Source organism: Egretta garzetta, unplaced genomic scaffold, assembly GCF_000687185.1.
Source record: "Egretta garzetta isolate BGI_Z169 unplaced genomic scaffold, ASM68718v1 scaffold163, whole genome shotgun sequence".
NCBI classification, from domain to species: domain Eukaryota; kingdom Metazoa; phylum Chordata; class Aves; order Pelecaniformes; family Ardeidae; genus Egretta; species Egretta garzetta.
The window spans coordinates 1,150,539-1,169,240 of record NW_009259308.1 but is presented as its reverse complement, the minus strand read 5'-3'; the positions used below and the strand labels follow the sequence as shown (position 1 = coordinate 1,169,240).

At 40.1% G+C, this 18,702-nt stretch overlaps 1 protein-coding gene across 2 annotated transcripts in view; it reads right to left on the bottom strand.

Moving 5' to 3' along the window:
* NR5A2 (nuclear receptor subfamily 5 group A member 2) overlaps positions 1-18,702 on the bottom strand; it is a 97,711-nt gene that overhangs the window by 29,028 nt on the left and 49,981 nt on the right. For both annotated transcript variants that reach the window (XM_009636192.2, XM_009636193.2), the window contains one exon: positions 12,745-12,864. In XM_009636192.2, coding sequence (XP_009634487.2) covers positions 12,745-12,864 — 120 coding nt within the window. The remainder of the gene's footprint in view (positions 1-12,744; positions 12,865-18,702) is intronic.

Below are 18,702 nucleotides of genomic sequence, written 5' to 3'. Positions count from 1 at the left end.
TGGTTCCAACGGACTCGTTCTGGCAAGTCCTCCCCTGCTAGCGAAGGAGGAGCGGGCAGGTGCGTGACACGGGCCAGCTGCGCTTGCATTGTCCCGAGCAGCAACTGCACGGCACAAAATTACTTTCCCTGGGGTGTAGAAAAAAAGCAGGACTGCTCTGGGGGTCTGCTGCCCTTGATGTGACGCCTGTGTGTTCTCAGGGAAGGCTGACCCGTCTATGAGCTTTCCTAATTAACACTTTTTATATAGAGATCCAACAGAAAGCTGGAATTAATATACCGTATTAAAAAAGGTAATATTGACAAGCAAAGCATACTCAAAGCCTGTCATAGCTGACACACCCCTGGGTGATCCTTGAATCTTGGGCAACCTCCCTACTGCTTGCATGCTGAAACTTCTCTGGCTAATGCCAGTCCTGTTAAGGGGACATTTCCATGCAGATGGCCATACCAGCCTCTGCCACTCTGAAGATGAGCACGCTTTGCCAGGTGATGGTGACCAGTGGAGAAGTGCTTGGGTACCACAGCCTACGGGAACGCCGTGATGCAAAGGTGAAGGGCTGGGGCTGGGGTGGGCTGGCTCCGAGACAGGGCTGGCGGCTGTGAGACCGGGCAGCTCCCGTGCAGCAGCAGCAGCGGGGAGCAGGGTGTAGCTGGTGTATCGGGAACCGGGGTGATCTGAGCAACTGCTTCAGCCGAAATGCCTTCAGCTCAGCCCTGTTTTCATCAGTGTGTGTTACATATCCCCTGCAAGTGCTGCTGTCCCATGAAAATGGCCAGGTGTGTTGCTGGCTCCTGTGTTGAACCGCGCCTGGCCAACCGACTGAGGTCTGAACAGGTTATTGACACATTCTAAAAAATTCTTTTCTTGCCTGATGGCTCTAACATTAAAAACACCTTTCTCTTTTAGGAGCCTCCGTAACAACAGGGAAATTACTAACCATACTTCATGTAAGCACACGTAAGTGAAGTCTGGCTCTTAACTGAGACAAAGCACGATGGTAAATGCACACTTTGGGTTAATGATGTGTTTAAAGGTATCGGTGCTCTGATCCCATCTTTAAGGTCTCCCATAATGAAGTAGTTAATAAAGAACAGCCAGGTATGATCAGAGGAAACAGACCAATACTGCAAAATTTTGTTTTTCCAGGCACTGATCTCTTAAAACCTGGTTTTTTTAATAACTGTTAAGGAACATGTATTTTCAAATTTGTTTTTTTGATTTTAAAAAGATTTAAATTATTTTGCTCAAGTATAAACAGCAGTAAAGCAAGAAAAAAACCTGAAAGATTTTAAACTTGAACAAAATTTCAGCCAGGAAAGTTAGATAAATAGATGATTGAAAGGAACTAAAACCAACTTCTCCTAGTGATGACCTTAATATAATCAATAGTTTACTGACTTTTGATAAGACGTTTTATTTATATATATTCTTAGTGCTCCCAAGAAAACTGAAGGCAACTGTACAAGAAAAATGAAGTTAGGCTTTTTGTATGGATGTTAAGAATAACACTGTTCCTACTCCGTAAAGCATTTAAAGTTGTGCTTATGTTTCAATTAAGTCAATGGATTATGCTTAAGTATCCTGTGAGGTAGGTATTATTGCTGTCTTTTACACCTGAGAAAACTGAAGTAGTGACATTAAATCACTTAGTCAGGGCCAAAGAAATCTGTGACAAAACTAGGACCTAGCCTTTGGAAATCCCAGCCAAACCATCTTTCATAAACTAGTTTCTAACTGATCTGTTAGTTCTCTCCTTCTCTCTCTCTCTCCATACACACACATATACATATTTCTTTATATATAAATATATACACTTATATCAATAATAAGAAGAAAGAAGTAACATAACTGAAATACTTTTTACTCAAAGAGCAGTTTAATATAGTGTCATGATTCAACTACTTCATATTGAGAAACCGGTCACATATAAATATCAACTTTCACAACTTAATTTCCCTCTTGTAATTGTCAAGGGGGAAAAAAGCTCAAAATCCCTCACTGAGGTTCCAGTTTGTGGGGGAAATACGCTATTCACTTCATAATAAGAAGTTAAGATGTCTGGATGTCAAGAATATCAGTGGCCTTAGTGCAGCGATTATGCCATAATGGAAAAACCCAGTAGATGTCTGGATCTCCCACCATCCCTCTACTGGAGAGCTCTCAGGCAACCTGCTACTCTTTCAGGTGCATTTAATATTTGCAGCACCAGCAAATTTGTCTGGGAGGCAAGTCCTCATCTGCCACTCACCAAGAGCAGGCTGTATTAAATTTTTATATTTATTGACATTTCATTACCATAATTGACTGCAGTTGGTTCTCTAGTAGAAGGCGCAGGGCTGCCTCCTAAGCAGGAGAATTGGTCCCCTGAGTAGGATTTGCAATTAAAAACAACGCAGAATGGATTTTTTTTTTTATTGTGTAAATATGATGAGTTGAATTTTCAGCTTTAACTAGAGAATACTGGCTGTGCAGAAGGCTTTTTTCAAGAGTGAGCAAAATTATGAGTCAGTGGAAAGACGACCCCCAAAGGTGTCAATCAGTTTATACAAAATCAACTGTGCATGAAAAAGCCTCCGTTAATGTCTATTCTGAAAAAGTGGTCACATTAAAGAGTACGCTGTCCTGCTTGCTCAGTCTTGTATGCAGAAATTGATACTAAAAGGTGTATTAATTCTTTTACCTTCCAATTCATGATTAAAAATACTTTTAAAAGCTAAAGATTAAAATAGTCTGGACCTTGAGCAAAATGCTTAATTACATATGGAAGTCTTAGCATTTACTTTATATTGTTCCATTAATTTCATTTGATAAAATCAGATCCATAACTTTTTAGTATTACATTTCACAGTTGATTTTGATGTTGACGATGATGTGTTGACTGGCATTTTTAAAAACAGAAGGTTTGGTGAAGCTTCCACATTACCTAATTCAGAAGTAAAATGTTAGGCATAAAGTTATGGCTGCACAGACAAATGGAGGTGTGAATTCCTCGCGTACCAGTACACAGTGCTATCTTGCATGATGAATGTAGTAATGATGAAGAAGTAATGATAGAGGCTCAATCGTGTCAGCTTGGTACCAAAGTCATGCAGATAGAACAGCACTGAATAATTTACACTGCTGCCTGTTCTTGCCATTCTGGTGCTTAAACTGGTGTGTTTAAGGTTAGTATGGACATCGCTATGTATGTTATACTGTGGCTGTGCTGTAGTATGCTGTTTGCTAACTGAAATGCCTAAATATAAAATTAGATACTTAAAACCTCTGCTCTGCTGCCACCTAACTTTGTACTTAAAGTCCTCACAGCTCCATCTTCCACCAGCCCTTCGGGTGCCAAACTGCCTCTCGGTATGGTTGGGACTACCCAGGTCACGACAGTGGTAAGTAACTGTGTGTCCAGCTCATGCTACAGCTCTTTTTAGATTTATGGACTACGTGGCTTTCATCTACCTAAGGCAGCAAAAATACCAAAGGTGGGATTTGGTGGCAGGCCAGTGGCTGGAGCAACCAAGATATGGGAAATCTAATAAGGCTATAGCCTGGCAACTGGGGCAGCTTTCTGAAAGTGAGAAATAGCAAGTTTCTCCAGGTAAATCTGGCACATCTTGTGGATGTCTTCTGATCATGAGTATCGGAAAGAAAGGGGGGGACCTTTGGCTTGGTTTGGAGAGGAAAGATTTGCTTAGTGCTTAACTCTAGGAGACAACTTCCAGCTGGGAATCCCAAGGTAGAAAAATGTGCGTAAGTCCCTTGGGCAAGCAGCATTCATGTCATATCTCTCCCCCCAACATTTCCCAAGGCTACCTCTTGCAGTTGCCACCTAGTTTGCTGCTGGCCTTCCCTGCTCCCTGTGTTGCCGAGGCAAGGGCTGGGCCGATGAGGCTGCAGGCTCTGTGAGAGGGCAAGGGCAATACAGAGGCACTGGCAGCAAAGGAAAAGAAAAAAAGAAGCTGATACTATTAGTAAGAGGGTCATAACTTAAAAGGGACTGCAGAAAGACATGGCAATACTGTGTATTTTTTCTAAATCCTTTTCTTGATACAGCTGAGAGTGACTTAAAAGTCCAAATCCCTTCAATGTCAGTGAAAGCAAGTTAGGCCAGGGCTGAATGTTTATGAAAATTCTACTTTAAAACAATATATCACAATAAGTACTTGGAGTTCAGCAGCATTTAGATATTCAGCTATCAAATAATTTCTTGATGGATAAACAGAGAGGTAAGAGAAATGGAAGTGACTAATTCTGCAGGTTTTTTTTCTCACATGCAGGTCTCATTTAACACAGTGAGGTATTGTTTGAGGCAGAACAAAAGACAAACCTTTTTTACAACATGAAACTATACCCTGGGCTAAATAAATGCTGAGGCTGAAGGCCAGAAATGCAGGGAGCACTTGTGGTTTTTTGTTTTGCAAATGATTTATCATGATAATGAATGATTCCTGAAGCAAAATCCCTGGTTTCACTGGGCTCAGATGGAAACTTTCTGGTGGAGTCAGGTGGTGGCGTCTGGCACTGAACACAAAATGAAGCCTAACATTTAATGGTGGAATCAGGTTCCTTCCTTCTTCTAAAATTAAATTGTTTTTTGTTTGTAGGATATGACAGTGGGGTCATATGGCGTGTGGAAATGCTGTGTGGAACTGTACCGTCTATTTGCAATGCTTCAGCAAGCTTGCAAATGTCTCCAGAATATAGGATTAGAGGGATTCATTAGAGGGATTCTACTTGTTGATGGCTGGTACCAGGTACTGACTACCACTGGATGACATTCCTTTCGGCCAGAACAGGAATTGTGCAAGTAAGGAGTGAAGCCCCTGCTGTGACTGCATATGGTACCTGTGTAATGAAGAAATGTTCTAGCTGACTAAGGTAGTTCAAGTTAGTGAAAGACTGATTTAGTATTTCATGTCATAAATTAGATCACTGTGTGTTTGGGGCACAAAAGCAAAGGAAGCAATGGGTGCCTTGGCGCAGCAAAGGGACCATCCTGCTACTCCTGCTCTTCTCTGTGCAACCCTGGCCAGCACAGCTGGCTGCTGCTGCGGGGGGGCTGCTCCCTCACCTCTCCCCCCTTGGTTACAAACTGCACTGAAAGCCTGGGGAGCGTATGGCTGGGTGGGTGGGTGAGCCTTTCTCTCAGAAGGATGCATTCAGCATAGCAGACAGCAAGCAAGTCGATTTACTATCACAGTCATACACATATCAAAACTCCTCGGCTGTTTCCTGAAATATATATTTCAGTGGCAACTATGGTGGTTACCAAAATAATTTTGAGCTTTTCATATAATTAATACTTTCATTAAAACCATTTAAAGCTGTATTTGTCTTATGTTTCTAAGCAAATGAACATGGAAAAACACTTTGAAGAGGCACCTACGTACAAGAATTGAGGAGGACTCAGCATGGACAAAACTAGCACATATGCTTATATCAGGTTTGGATATATTAATTAAAATCGTGATGACTTATACAGCATAAGATGCTTGTCATTTTAACATGATACACGATAATAGAAGATAATGAATTAAGTTGCCAGTGGACCTTTCCCCTAGGATGATGTTATTGTGCTTGCTAATTAGCTATAATATGCAAATAGTAACACTCCAAAGTACTGCATTTATTTTGTCTAACTTAGTTTCAGAAAAACTAATACATCAAGACTGGAAAAATTCTGTGCCCTGTAGTTGATCATATATAGATTCATTTATAGTAGATATATTTATGTTATGAAACATTTAATAATAAAAGTATTGTTAAGTTTCATGAAGATAGCTAATTTAACCAGTACCATTAAATTTTCCACTCTAGTAATGGTGACTATTAAGTTCTTCAAATTGTTAGTATGAAGAAGTTAAAGTAATGTACAGAACATAGCTACCTAGAGTACCATTCCTTTACCAAAGTGTTGCAATGCACTTTGTGTTTTTTATATAGAGATAAGATGATATGGAATCACTGCTGAGTTTGAATATCCATAAACTTCATTGGAAGATAGGCCATCACTGGAAATTTTTTGTGAATGTTTAGGTAACATCACAAGGACTGTGGCAGTTCATACTGTTTCTTCAGGAGCTTTTAAACATGTAAGTTTATTTCCCCTTATAACCCTCTTATTTCACACAAATTTCTACTGTACTATTTTAAATCCTTTCCCATCAATGGGAGACTGGATGTGCTCACTTTGAATCCCATCAGTATCACTATCTCAATAGGTGGTTGGGACAGACTGATGTGGTGCTTCCTTCTTTGAGTTGAGTGTCTGAACAACTTGTCTCTCATGTTGGGCAAGCTTAAAATCAGATATGGGACTTCGCATGGTTTATATGGAGAAAATAGTTCACTAGTATGGGACTTGAATGGAGGACTAGCAGCCTTGAAGAAATGCTGCCAGACTCCAGGCAAACAGGTTTTGTTCTCTTTATGGGAGCAAATGTGTACAGAATACAAAAGAAATGTGTTTCCTATGAACACAACAGAGCTAGCACGTGGGAAATGGAACAGTTCTGGTGTGCAGGGATTCATGTTGGGTGCCCTCTCCGTGACTTTTTACTGGAACTGGAATTTTAGACTTAAAACCATAGTGCTATGATGCTTTCATGGCAACGTAGCAAAGCAAATGTAAATTGGCATCAGTTTGTTTGCAGGTGTGTCCATAGATAGTTGGAAGGCTCAAAATGTTTAATGAATATTTGGACAAACCTGAATTGGGCACTTCATGATTATAACTGAATTCTGACGTGTTTTCCCTAGTTTAACTGAAAACATCTAGTTCAGCCCCAAAAAGCAACTAGCATAATATCTTCATAAGGCATGAAGGAATTTTAACAACTAGCACAAGCTTGTTTTCTTTTTGTTTAGGCAGAAACCACTAGAGTGAGGAACTGTGCAAGCCTGGATACAAGGGAACAAATACTACACTGAACAGCAAAATAATCATTGCTTGACCTTTGTATCCACCTTGAATCAAATCCTGTCTTTGTTTGCCTAGGTAAGGACTTCTAGATTTGGCCCCCAAATGCCAATACCTCTCTTCTGCCAGCTACAACTATGAAGCCTCACTGACTGCAATCACAAATCTAATGGAAAAAAAAATATATATATAAGAAATAAAAATGACTGATTTCCAAGAACCTAAGAAGTAATAGCTTTCCATTAGATATCCATTAGCTTTCTATACCTATGACTAGTGCGAGTATTTTTAGTCATTTCTTAGGATGAACAGAAAAGCCTGTTTCCTTATCTACTTTTTTTGCCAGCTTCTTTCTCTTTTTTGCCAGCTTCTTTCTCTTGTCCTTTGGAGACACTCCTTCCTCTAACACCCTTGTAACTTTTTGCACCACAGTGATACTTCTGCAAGGGTGATCTTTGTGATATAGTCATCTGTCGCTCACAGTTTGAATGTTCAGCTGCCCCTTGACAACCTTTTCAGTGGCAAGGTGATCTTTCCTTGAACTTGCAAGTCTCTTCCCTAGACAAACAGATTCTCCAAAGGCCTCAGCAAATACAGCTACATTAGGATAGCAGAAGCCTTCTTTGCAAGTGGGTAAGTCTAACAGAGATCACTTTGCCACAGAAAATTCACCAGGCCACACATCAGCACCTTTCAGTAAGATAGAGCTGAAGATCTACAAAGTATCCCATCCAGGGAGATGTTCAAGCCACAAAATTCTGATCTAAATTGAAGTTAAATTTTGATTTGTTTCAAAACACAACACTGTCAAGATCTTGGTTATCTCTCATGCTCTTCTCTGGTGCTGTGCTTTAGAATACAAATCCAGGTGGAAAGATGTATTTGTGTGATGACTTTAACTAAATCAGTAGTTTCAAGAATCTCAAAAAAATCTGAGATTTAGGCATGGTTTTGGTTATTTAATCTGAAAGGCTCTGACCAAACTCAGCAGAGGGAAGACTTGGCAACAATGAGTGTAGGTATGAACAAAATGAGCAGCTTGTGTCTGGGCAGCCGGGGCTACAATTCATGTGTTGTGTGTTGACTGCTGCATGAAAATGCATGAACAATGATATTCTGTACAGAGCTTTTAGTATCTACCCTGTGTGTGCTGGATCTTGGAAGCTGGCAGTGTATTGCTGGTGTAGAAGATACAAAAGGAAAGTGCTCAAGTTGGAGGAATTAAAAGTTCTATAATTAGAAATGGTCTGTTAAAATTGCATGCCACATGGCAAGCCTACAAAACTTGGCATGTGGAGAGCATATTGGCAATGATTTACAATTAACCACCACGTTGCAAATCACTCCTTAGCTGTTTTCTATTATGAAATTTGGAGAGTTGTTAAATGCATTTGTGCTACTTTATTTCCTTTTGAAATGGTAATTGCTACTGCTGAGGGGCAGTACTTAGTGCAGAAAATGAAGTGTGCAGCATAGGGAGGAACTGGTTTCCGAGGAACTGCTGAGGAATTGTAATGATCTGAAAGAAGTGCTTTCTTGAAACACATACACACAAAAGAGCTTAATTTATGAAACTCCAACCAAATAAATAGCAAAATAAAATAAAACACGGTCTTTTATTGTGCAAGGGCCAATGCTTACTACTTTGTTGCTGACTGCACTTTTTCCCCCATCAAAGTGGGAACAGTAGATTGACACTGGGTAAAACTCATAAGCCAATGGCTTGAGGGAAATGCAGATGTATGGAAATGTGATAGGAATGCCCTAAGGTAATGGGTTTTGAGCCAATGCATTTGAAAATTACCAAGTGTGCTTCTAACTACTAGCCCATTTTAGATACCTAGTATAGAACTGACAGTGGTGTGGCCCTGGGGAGCTGGACGAAGTTTGACTTCTGTGTCTGAGGAACAGAGGCTGTGCAGACTGAGTGGAGAAAGCAGGTATGTTCTAATTAAGTGGTGATAAGTGTGCGTGTGTGTGTGTGTGTCCCCTTACAGCTTCCCCCTTCATTATGATTGTAAAAAGCACTGTGTTTATGAGTAGCTTTTATGGAGGGATATATTAAGGAAAGCAAGGAGTGAGGCTTCTAAGCTCTTAAATTTGCTAACTTGTGACAATAATCATGATCTCTCAGGTAATAAAGTAGGCTATCTAGCTCAAGTCCTCAGTTTAAAGTTAATACCTTTGAAAGCCAGATGATTGACTGTAATTTTGCTCATAGTGCTTTGCTGGTAGCAGTAAATAAAAACATCTACAGCACTTTTCATCAGAAGTGTCAGAGTGCTTTCCACACCTTAATCAATTTTTATGAGATGGTGGCATGGTTATTTCCCTTTCTCTACTGGAGGAACTGAAAGGATCAGGGCAGCAACCAGAAATTACGCGGCATTTAGTGCAGTAGCAAAGGCTCATAATGCTTGGGTCTAGAAATGTGACTTTCCAGAATTATTTTACAGTTAATACAGAGGACACAGACACAGTCATAATTGTCCTTTCATAAACACATTTGAATTGGTGTTGTGTCTTAGAATGACAACTGACTGAGTTGATGCTGCCAAGATGGTCCATCTTGACACTTAGGAAAAGAGGTAGTTGTATTGATCAGCTTGGCCAAAGAAGTAACTCACAACTGAGCTACAATGCAAAAAGGCAACATAACAGCAGCTGAAACCAAGAATGGCTCAGAACAAGTAGAATCATAGAATCATAGAATCACTTTGGTTGGAAAAGACCTTTAAGAGCATCACCTCCCTACAGCCTCCTTTCAGGTAGCTGTAGAGGGCGAAAGTAATTTAGAAGCACTGTCCGAGCATGTAAGGGATGATGTTAAAAAAGCCAGGGCTTAGCTGGAGTTGAGACTTGCAAGGGATGTCAAATTACTAGTTAGGGGATGAAGAAGGAAAATGTGGGGCTGCTGTTGGATTCAGCTGGTGATTTAGTGGCAGCAAACACAGACCAGTCTGAGGTACTCGGTGCTGCCTTTGCCTCAGTCTTTACTAACAAGGTCTCCCAGGCTCTGTGCTTTGCAGCAGGACTCACAGAGAAGGAGAATGACCAGCATCGGGCATAAGATGAAAAAAAAAAGAGATTTAGACTTGAACTAAGGAAAGACTTTCTTCCCATGAAGATAGTCAGGCAGTGGCGCTGGCTGCCCAGGGATGTTGTGCAGTTTCCATCCTTGGGGGTTTTCAAAGCCCGACTGGACAAAGGCCTGAGAAACCTGGTTTGAGCAGGGGGCTGGACTAGAGACTCCTTAAAATCTCTTCCAGCCTGGATTACTCTGCGATTTTAAGATTTGTGGCTCTGACAATTCTAAATATTTTAAACCTTCTGCTTAGCTCACTCAACTTTGTCCATCCAAAAAAAAAAAAGAGGTTTTTCAATGAGTTATTTTCACCCATGAACATCATTTAAGTAGATGATGTTTTAAAGTAGTAAATGCTTTTGAATGACAAATTGCATGTAACTCATGTACTGGCATAGTAGTGATATTTCTGCAATACCTCAGCTACCAGCGGTCTTTCCGTGAGCATGCGTGCCATGCACAGCCCAGCGAGAGCAGGCACAGTCCATGTGGCTGTGCCCATGCCTGTAAGCAATCTGGCTTTTAATCTAGGATGACAGTGACCAGAGCTGAATGAAATCAGGACAATACAGTGGCACTATGTGTAGGTTCCAGACTCTTTCCAGTTTCAAAACCAGCAGCCAGCAACTGCATATTTACTTCAGGTCTGGTGTCTCCCTATTTCTCAAGGAGAATCTGTGGTGTAGACATGGGAGTATGTTCTCCAGCTGTTACCAAGCATGAAATGGGAAGGAGTCCATCTGTAAGGAAAGGGACTAACTGTAGTGTTCTTGTCTGGTGTTCTTGTAATATGGCTCCTTGCTCTCCAAGCAGACTAAGTGCAAAGAGGAAAGTATAGAAGATGATGGAAGACTCTGGGGGTGTTTGCACTGACTTCAAAATGACAAACTTTGGCATAGGAAAGTGAAATTGGGTTGAAAGGAGGATGTATTCAACCTATTTTACAAACCTGGGGAAAAATGGGTGCAATCAGTGCAATTTAGCCAGGTTTTAATTTAGTTGGAGACTATAATTCTGCCTGGAAATACACAACTTCCAAATCGGCTGATGATTCGCAAGCAGTACTTTTAATAAGCATCCTGCTACCTGTTGCCCAACAGTGATGAAATGCTGTGCTTTGCCTTGAGACCATGTACAGCTCGGGGTTTTTTTGCAAGAAAAGATAAAGTGGCTAATGAGGTAAAAATTATTATTACTGTGGAAAAATGGGGACAATGGCTAGAATTTAAGGGTATTTAGATGTCTCTAGTGATTTCAGTGGGACTTGGGCACTCAGTACCTTTAAAAACTAGCTAAGCACATAACAAATGAGACGCTAATTTAGCAGTCCTCTCAGGAACAGAAAACTGTCAACATATAGCTTTATAAACAGAGGATTAAGGAAGCACCCTGTGTGGTAAATAAAATAATTGCCGGTACAATTGTCCATGTTTTGCAGATGATAAAATGGAAAGGGGATCAGTCATTTGCTCAATAGCACCAATATAAATCACGAGCAATGAAACTAATTTTGGCTCATATAATTAGGGAGCACAACTTTATCTCAGACAGATAGTGACTTTCCACAAAGGTGCAGGAGTGAGTTCCATAGCTAGAATTTGAATTTGCCCACTTCTTTTCTTGGACAAACCGATCATTTCTCCCTTCTACTGTGAACCTTTAAATCATAAATGCAAACAGTTATTTCTCCTCCTGATTCTTATAAACACTTGTTCTTAGTCTTAAGAAATGGCTACAGTTTTAAAATTATAACTAAAGCTGTAAGCAGATTCCACAACATGCAGACACAAAGAATGTATCTCAGAAAAAGGAGCTCTTTCCTATGTGTGTATAAATTGAGGCAGTTCAGTTTGCAGATTCTTGAATACCAAAGGGCCATCATTTGTTTTCACTTGAAAACAGGAACATAATGTACAAGCACACTTTGCTTCTCTTTGATACTGTGAATTTTTTTTCTGTTAAAACCTGAATAAGAATCTTAGGAATAAGGTTCTTACTTTACTGTCAAGTTCTTTGTGCTTTGGAAAGTATGAGGGAGACAAAACTTTCTATTTCCTTTGGGTTTTCTGACATTTTTCCTAATTTTTGCCACATTATAGCTCTTGCATTTTGGGACATCCATGCATCTCACACCTGAAGAAAATTAACCCTTGGAAAGCTGTCCAGAATCTGCAGGGTGCATACTGAGACGGTTCCTGGGGCAATACCTGCATTTATAGCCTACAGACTAAATAGTTTTCCTGAAATCAGATGTCTCAGATCCCCAGTTTCTCACACATGTGCATACTTCTCTAAACGCAAGATATTTCTGAGGTAGTAGCTGCAGGTTCTTTAGGTTTCTCACCCTGCTAGTGATTCTTTTGAGTAAACCACAATTCTGAAGGGAAAATAAGCTATAATTGCTTAGACCTAAAGCATTGGGTTTGTGAGTTTTGTTGTTGTTGCTGTCAGAAACCATTTTATCCCTAAGGAAATACAACTTCTTGAGAAACACTTCTCATCTGCTATTTTTCAATCACTGAAGTATACAAGTATATTTGAAAAGCAAAGTGCTTATGATTATATCTGCTTTTATAAGTTTAACTGTAATCAGCAGACTAGGAACAGAGTGCACAAGTCATTTTATCTACATTATTTGTGGAGAATCTCTGAGAACATAGGAGTGCTTCTGACCTAGTTAAACTCCTGCTATTTTGAAAATGATTATTAAAAAGCCATCAATACTTCTCTGAGCCCACATACTCACTTGTTGCCCGGTAACCAGAAGGATGGAGCCTTCTTTCCCGTGTACCACTTGCCGGTAAATGTGATCTAGAATTAAGAGTTCACTCCAGCAGTTCTGAAGCAACTTCATTTGGTCATCAACCTGTAAAGCAAACACAAACATTGGTGGCATCACTCTGGGAATAAGTCTTACATCACACTATGGAGTCAGTCCCTCTTCAAGCATCTTGTTAAAGTCATGAGAACAGAAATGCTATCAAAAAATTTTCATTCACAAAATTGCTATTCTCAGCTGAATAAATAGGGCACTGCTGAAACCCTTACCCATAAAATGTATAGAATATTTACTAATGATTACTTTATAGGAAAGCAGAACTACAGCATTATTATGCAAAGTAATAATAATAGTATATTTATTAAATGCTCGTGGAAATGGGATATTATTTTTACCCAATACAAGAATAGCAGAAATAATGTTAATGTGAACTTTCCCATATTCCCTATTCTTGAACCTCAGCTTCTGGAAATGGTAAGGAATGCACAGATTCAAGAGCAGATTCAGCTTGCTGCAACAAGCCCAAGTCACAGGTAGGTCCCTTACAAAGGAAAAAGTGAAGAGAGAGGTAAACGCTCCCTCTAAGAATGGTTGCGGTACTATGAAAAAAGAAGAAAACTGCTTCATAAACAGAAGCTGAGCAGCTTCAGGTGTCGCTGGTAGGGCAAGAACGGGCTGTGCACAAGGCAGTAGTGAGCAGCAGGACACATCGCTGACTGCGTGACTGGTAATAGAAGGAACATGCTGGGCACTCGGCACTAGCAACCTGCATTAAGTTTTTGTGCAATGTTATTTGGGATGCACATGTTATAGGACAACAAAGTACATCACTAAACTTATTGCAACTGGATTGCATTCAGTTTTCTTCACTTTAAAAACTGAAGAATAATTAAGATTTCCATGGAAACAGGAGAAAAGAATTCACGAATTAGTGGAAGGCAGACTATGAATTTAAGTTATGATAAGCACCAATATCCTCTGGACCTGTTCTTACTGAACTTACTGATTTCTTCCTAAAAACAAAGACTGACTTCAGACATGTCCCCTGAAAGAGTTAAGAGATGCATATATTAGCCTTGCTACAGTTAAGTTGCTGGTGCAGATGTGGTAATAGCATATATATAGTTAAAAGGATTCTAAAAACCTCCATAGACAGAAATTGCTGAACAGATTAAAAATGCTATAAATTAGGAGAAGTAAAAAAGAAATCAGCAAAGAGACTATTTTAAATGGAGAAATGCCTAGAATTTCTGAGACATGGAGCTATTAAAATTGTTTTTCAGGGGTTCTAATTTCAATCAGTTTAGAACTAGATTTGATAATGCAGAGGAAACTGCATTGTAAGAAGCAGTCTTGCATGCGCTGAATTAGAGAACACAATAGATGTTTTCAAATTTTATCAGCTATGACCTAATGAATTTTTGTACTATATTCTTTCAAGCTTGTTTTCTGATTGTGTGGTAGAGAAGGAAGTAATGTTTGTTACTAATAGATTTTTGTAGTGTCACCTGTGAAAGTTACCTAATATTGTCTCCCTCCTGTTTCCAGTCACTTGCCATATACATCAGACGTTAACATCTTAAACATCAAAGTCTCTGTTTGCCTCCTTCATTCATTTGAACTTCCCTTCTCCCCACTCACAGTCTTCTCCCAACTGTTCTTGTCCTAGTTTCTCCCACTTAGGCATCTGTCTTGGCTTATTCTCTCTTGCTGGACTGTGCAAGCAAATGAAATTGGGAGAGAAAGGGAGCCGATTAGCACAAAGCCAGTGGGGAGAAAAGGGCAGAAGAACCCGTGTGCAGCAGATCACGTTCTCCCACACAGCCTGTGCTAGGACCCTCTGCTCTTCCTTTTACCTGCTCCATGACTGAAGCAGGTATCTGTGCTGGAAAACTGCACATCCTATTGCCTCCAATACTGCTTTACCTAGAGGGTGATATAATTTTCATGGGGTTTTGTTCCATTTTTTTAAATTTTATTTTTATGCCTCCCTTGCTCTTTAAAAAAAAAAAAAAAAAGAAAAAAGAGCAAGGAAAACTATATCCAAATACCTATGCCAAAATCATAGCTTACGGTTGCAAAATCAAGCACTGCAGAATTAGTTAATGCTTGTATTAGGATTTTGTCTCCTATTCTTATTTTATCTTCAATCTGCATTTGTGTTATAACGAATTTTAATGAATAGACACAAACCAGCAGAATTAGTATTGTGCAAACACCCTCAGTTCTGATATTTCAAATGTTTTGCATGCTTTGTCTTACCAGTATTAAGAGTAATCTTTTATCACAGTTGCTGTTCTGCCTACAGTCACAGTTCATACATGTATGCTCAGATAACTCTTGTAAGTTACACATCCATTGGCAATGGAGATGGAGGAAAGAAAGAGGTGTGGACTCTGTAGATGGATATATTGCTAAGTCAAAGTAAAGCTAGCGCTATCTCAAAAATCAGCCTTGCTCTGTCCCTATGTTGTCTGTGCCCATGATAATTCATTTCTGTTCAGATCACAGAGCAAGGCTGATCCTGTAGTAAAGATCTCTTCTTCTGCCCACAACGTGTATTTGACTAAAAACCATTTCAACCAAGTGACCTGTTAGCTCAAGAGAGGACAGTAAATTGCCACATTGATACACTCCCTACGAAAACATGGGTCAGGTTTAAAATAAGGCTTTATTTGAAGAAAATGTTTGAAATGTACAGATTCTAGTAGTCTTACTTTTTATGTGAAACTATTTTGTGATCATCTTCTCCTCTGTGAAACAAGGTGTTGCAAAAATCAAATATATCATGCTAACGTGATAATTTTGTCCAAAATCAGCATGTGACACAAAGCTATCACAGCTTACATCTGAACAAAACAAACTGCGACACCATTTAAACATTCAGCATCCGTGTCACAACAACTAATACTTGAATAAGAGGTCAAGCATTCGATTATATTATAAATTACATATTTCCAGCTAACCCATCTGTCTCAGCCACAAGCTTTTGAAAACAAACTGTACTTTACAGGTCTGGCTTTCTGAAGGCCCCAACAGCAGCTAGTCTGCAATCAAAGCTTACCTCCCAAGCTTTATCATATCATTACCGAGGCAGTGCTGTGAGAACAGTATGAGATGGCAAAATCACAAAAAAAAAATGTTTTGCACATAGTCTGTTCCTGCTGTTCTACAAGACTCATAAAACTAACAACAGCGAACATCTGCTAGTGGTTCACAAAAACTGCTCCTCTGTATTCACTGATATTTAACCAGGAAAGCCTATAAAATGGATAGCATAAAAAGCACAATACACAGCCAAAATGCAGTATTGCTTTCAGAAGACTATTAGATCCATCTGCTTTTGCCATTTTAAGTAAGCTGGCAGGGCAGCAGAATGCTTCCCCGTTTGTACTAGGAAGAAACAGAGATGACTTTAAGGAGGGTCATGGATTACTAAAATGTAGGGCAAGTAATCAATTCCAGCCTACTTCTGAAAGGCACGTAGATGAGGAAAAACATATACTTTATCTCTACTAATGCATATGAAATGAAAAATAGAAAACAAAATAGATCATATTGAACAAAAATGGCAACACGTCACTTCTTATGTTAGAATGAGCTGGTAAACTTTATGATGTGTGTAACTTCAGCCAGAACACAAACATCTTTGTGTTTCTGTGGCATGTCAATAAATGAGTTGCAGAAGCATATTATCTGACAAAAAACAAGTATGTGCCTTGAACCAGTCCTGAAGGCAAAGAGGCTTAAGTTTTGGTGGCCAAAGTGGAGAGTGAGTTCTGAAGAGGAAGGCCCTCTGCAGAAAATGCACCTTGTGGACTTCAGTCTTCTGACTCCAAAGCCAAAGCATGCTAGTCCGCAATTAACAAGGTAAGCAAAAGAAAGATAAGATTCTGTCACCAAGATAAGTTAGCTCCAGTCTGCGACTTCCGTGTAATCAACATAATTTTCAATTATGGTACACACTGAATCAGAAATGAGCTCATAAACTTGTACTACAGGCTAAACTTGAAGTTTTTCAGTTTATGGAGATCTTTAAGAGTATTATCAATGCTTTAAAAACAACGAGAAAAAAGTGCCCTTTGTCCCAACTACTGGAAATGCTTATAAGTAAAAATTGAACATTGTACGGCCAACAATTGGCTGCTGCAAGAACACTCCCCAAATTTGCAGCTGCTCCCTGCCATAACAGAACGTTGACATGGGATAATGTAACCCATGTCTTACCTAAGCAAGTTGTCAGATGAGATATCCATTTGACACCTATCTAGCCTCAAGCAAAAGCATGAGTAAATGCTGTGCCCAGATGGTTAAATTTAGGTCCTCTCTGGCCAGTGGCATTCAGATGAAGACACACCAGTGGGGACAGCATAACTGGAAATTGTTGCTGAAGAAATGGCTTTTAAGGAAAGATGTGGGAGGGTGTGTGACTCAGAAGAAATAGGAGATCATTTCCAGCACGCAGGGTGGCATGAAAGAGTAATAATGGTACAAGTATGAAAGGAGTAAAACATCACACTTGTAAAACTGCTGCTAAGTGACAAGGGAAGCAAAAAGAGTGCTTAGGAGGAGGCTTTAAAGGAGGGGAATAGGGAGGCAGTGCAGTGAGAGAAGACAAGAGGGAAGTTGGATGTCATATAAAACCTTGAAACAGGATGATGAGATTGGATGAGACGCAGACTTAAAGTGTTTGTGTGACAGTAAGTGGTGCTGCTGGGGCAGCGGAGGAGCAAGTACTTTGTGTTAGAGAAGGAAAGGATGGTGGTTGTGGCCAGCACAAGCAGAAGTCCCAGAGGTGAAAGTATGCGTAGGGCATATGTGTTATCTACTCTCTCAAATGGTAGGGATACAAAACTGGAGCAAGGGATAGCTTTCTGATAGCATTAATACATGGCAATGGGTAAATCCTATTTCCTATACAAAAATCCTATTCACCTATGCTTATGGTGAGGACAAGAAAGCATGTCAGCATTTGGAGTCATCCATAACCTTGGATCTCATGCTGTTCAGACTACTTGTAGCATATTCCCCAAGTCATAAGCTGGAAGACAAATGGTCATTGCCACAACCACACAGTGCCATCCCACTTTGCTGCCTACTAACTACCAAGCTAGTCAGAATAAACTAATGCAAGAGCTTTACTCATTATGCAAAAAGGGTCTCCCAGCATCTGGAATGCTGACAGGTAAACAGGCAGACATGGTGAATGAGACACTGCGCAGTTTGCCCGAGCAATATCCACTGAGAGGTGTTTTATGTACAGCGGAGGGCAGGATGCAATGCAGTATATTCTGATAAGATTTCAAGATTTTTGCCCTTCCTCTGTTGACCTGGAAACATGTCTTTAGTGATCTCATGGTAGAAATGTGCACAGTATCAGTATTAATTGACAATATTTCAGTATTGTGACCTCTGTGAAAGAAACTTCTCTCTCTCTCTTCCCCATCCCAGGAGGGAATCACTACTTGCACAGCCTGTTTGCCGCAGCACTTGGGAAGGGCTGGCTACAGCCTGCATGTTCCCCTTGTTGTCCCAGCCATTGGCCATCCCAGTGTCTCTCAGTAAAGCACCAGAGCAGAACTGCTGTATGGCTGGGTCGGGAGGAGTTCATGTGTCTCGGCATAGGAGTGGATGAAGGTGGGTCACGGTCCAGTAGGAGAGTCTATGCCTCAAGCGCAGGAGGGTCACTGTGCTCCCTACATTAGCTTACTCTTCAATGTTACTAAAAAATAGTCTTTCCCATTCAAAACTTTAAAAAAATCAGATTTGTGAAAAGAGAGGGACAAAGAGATGTGCCCCCTACACCAAGTCCATTGACCTTTTTTTCCTTGGGGTTTAATAGAATCATGGAGCCTGCCGGAGCTGTGACACTTCTTTGTGTCCACTGTGAAAGATTCACATGGTATTGCCCATCTGCACAGTGAA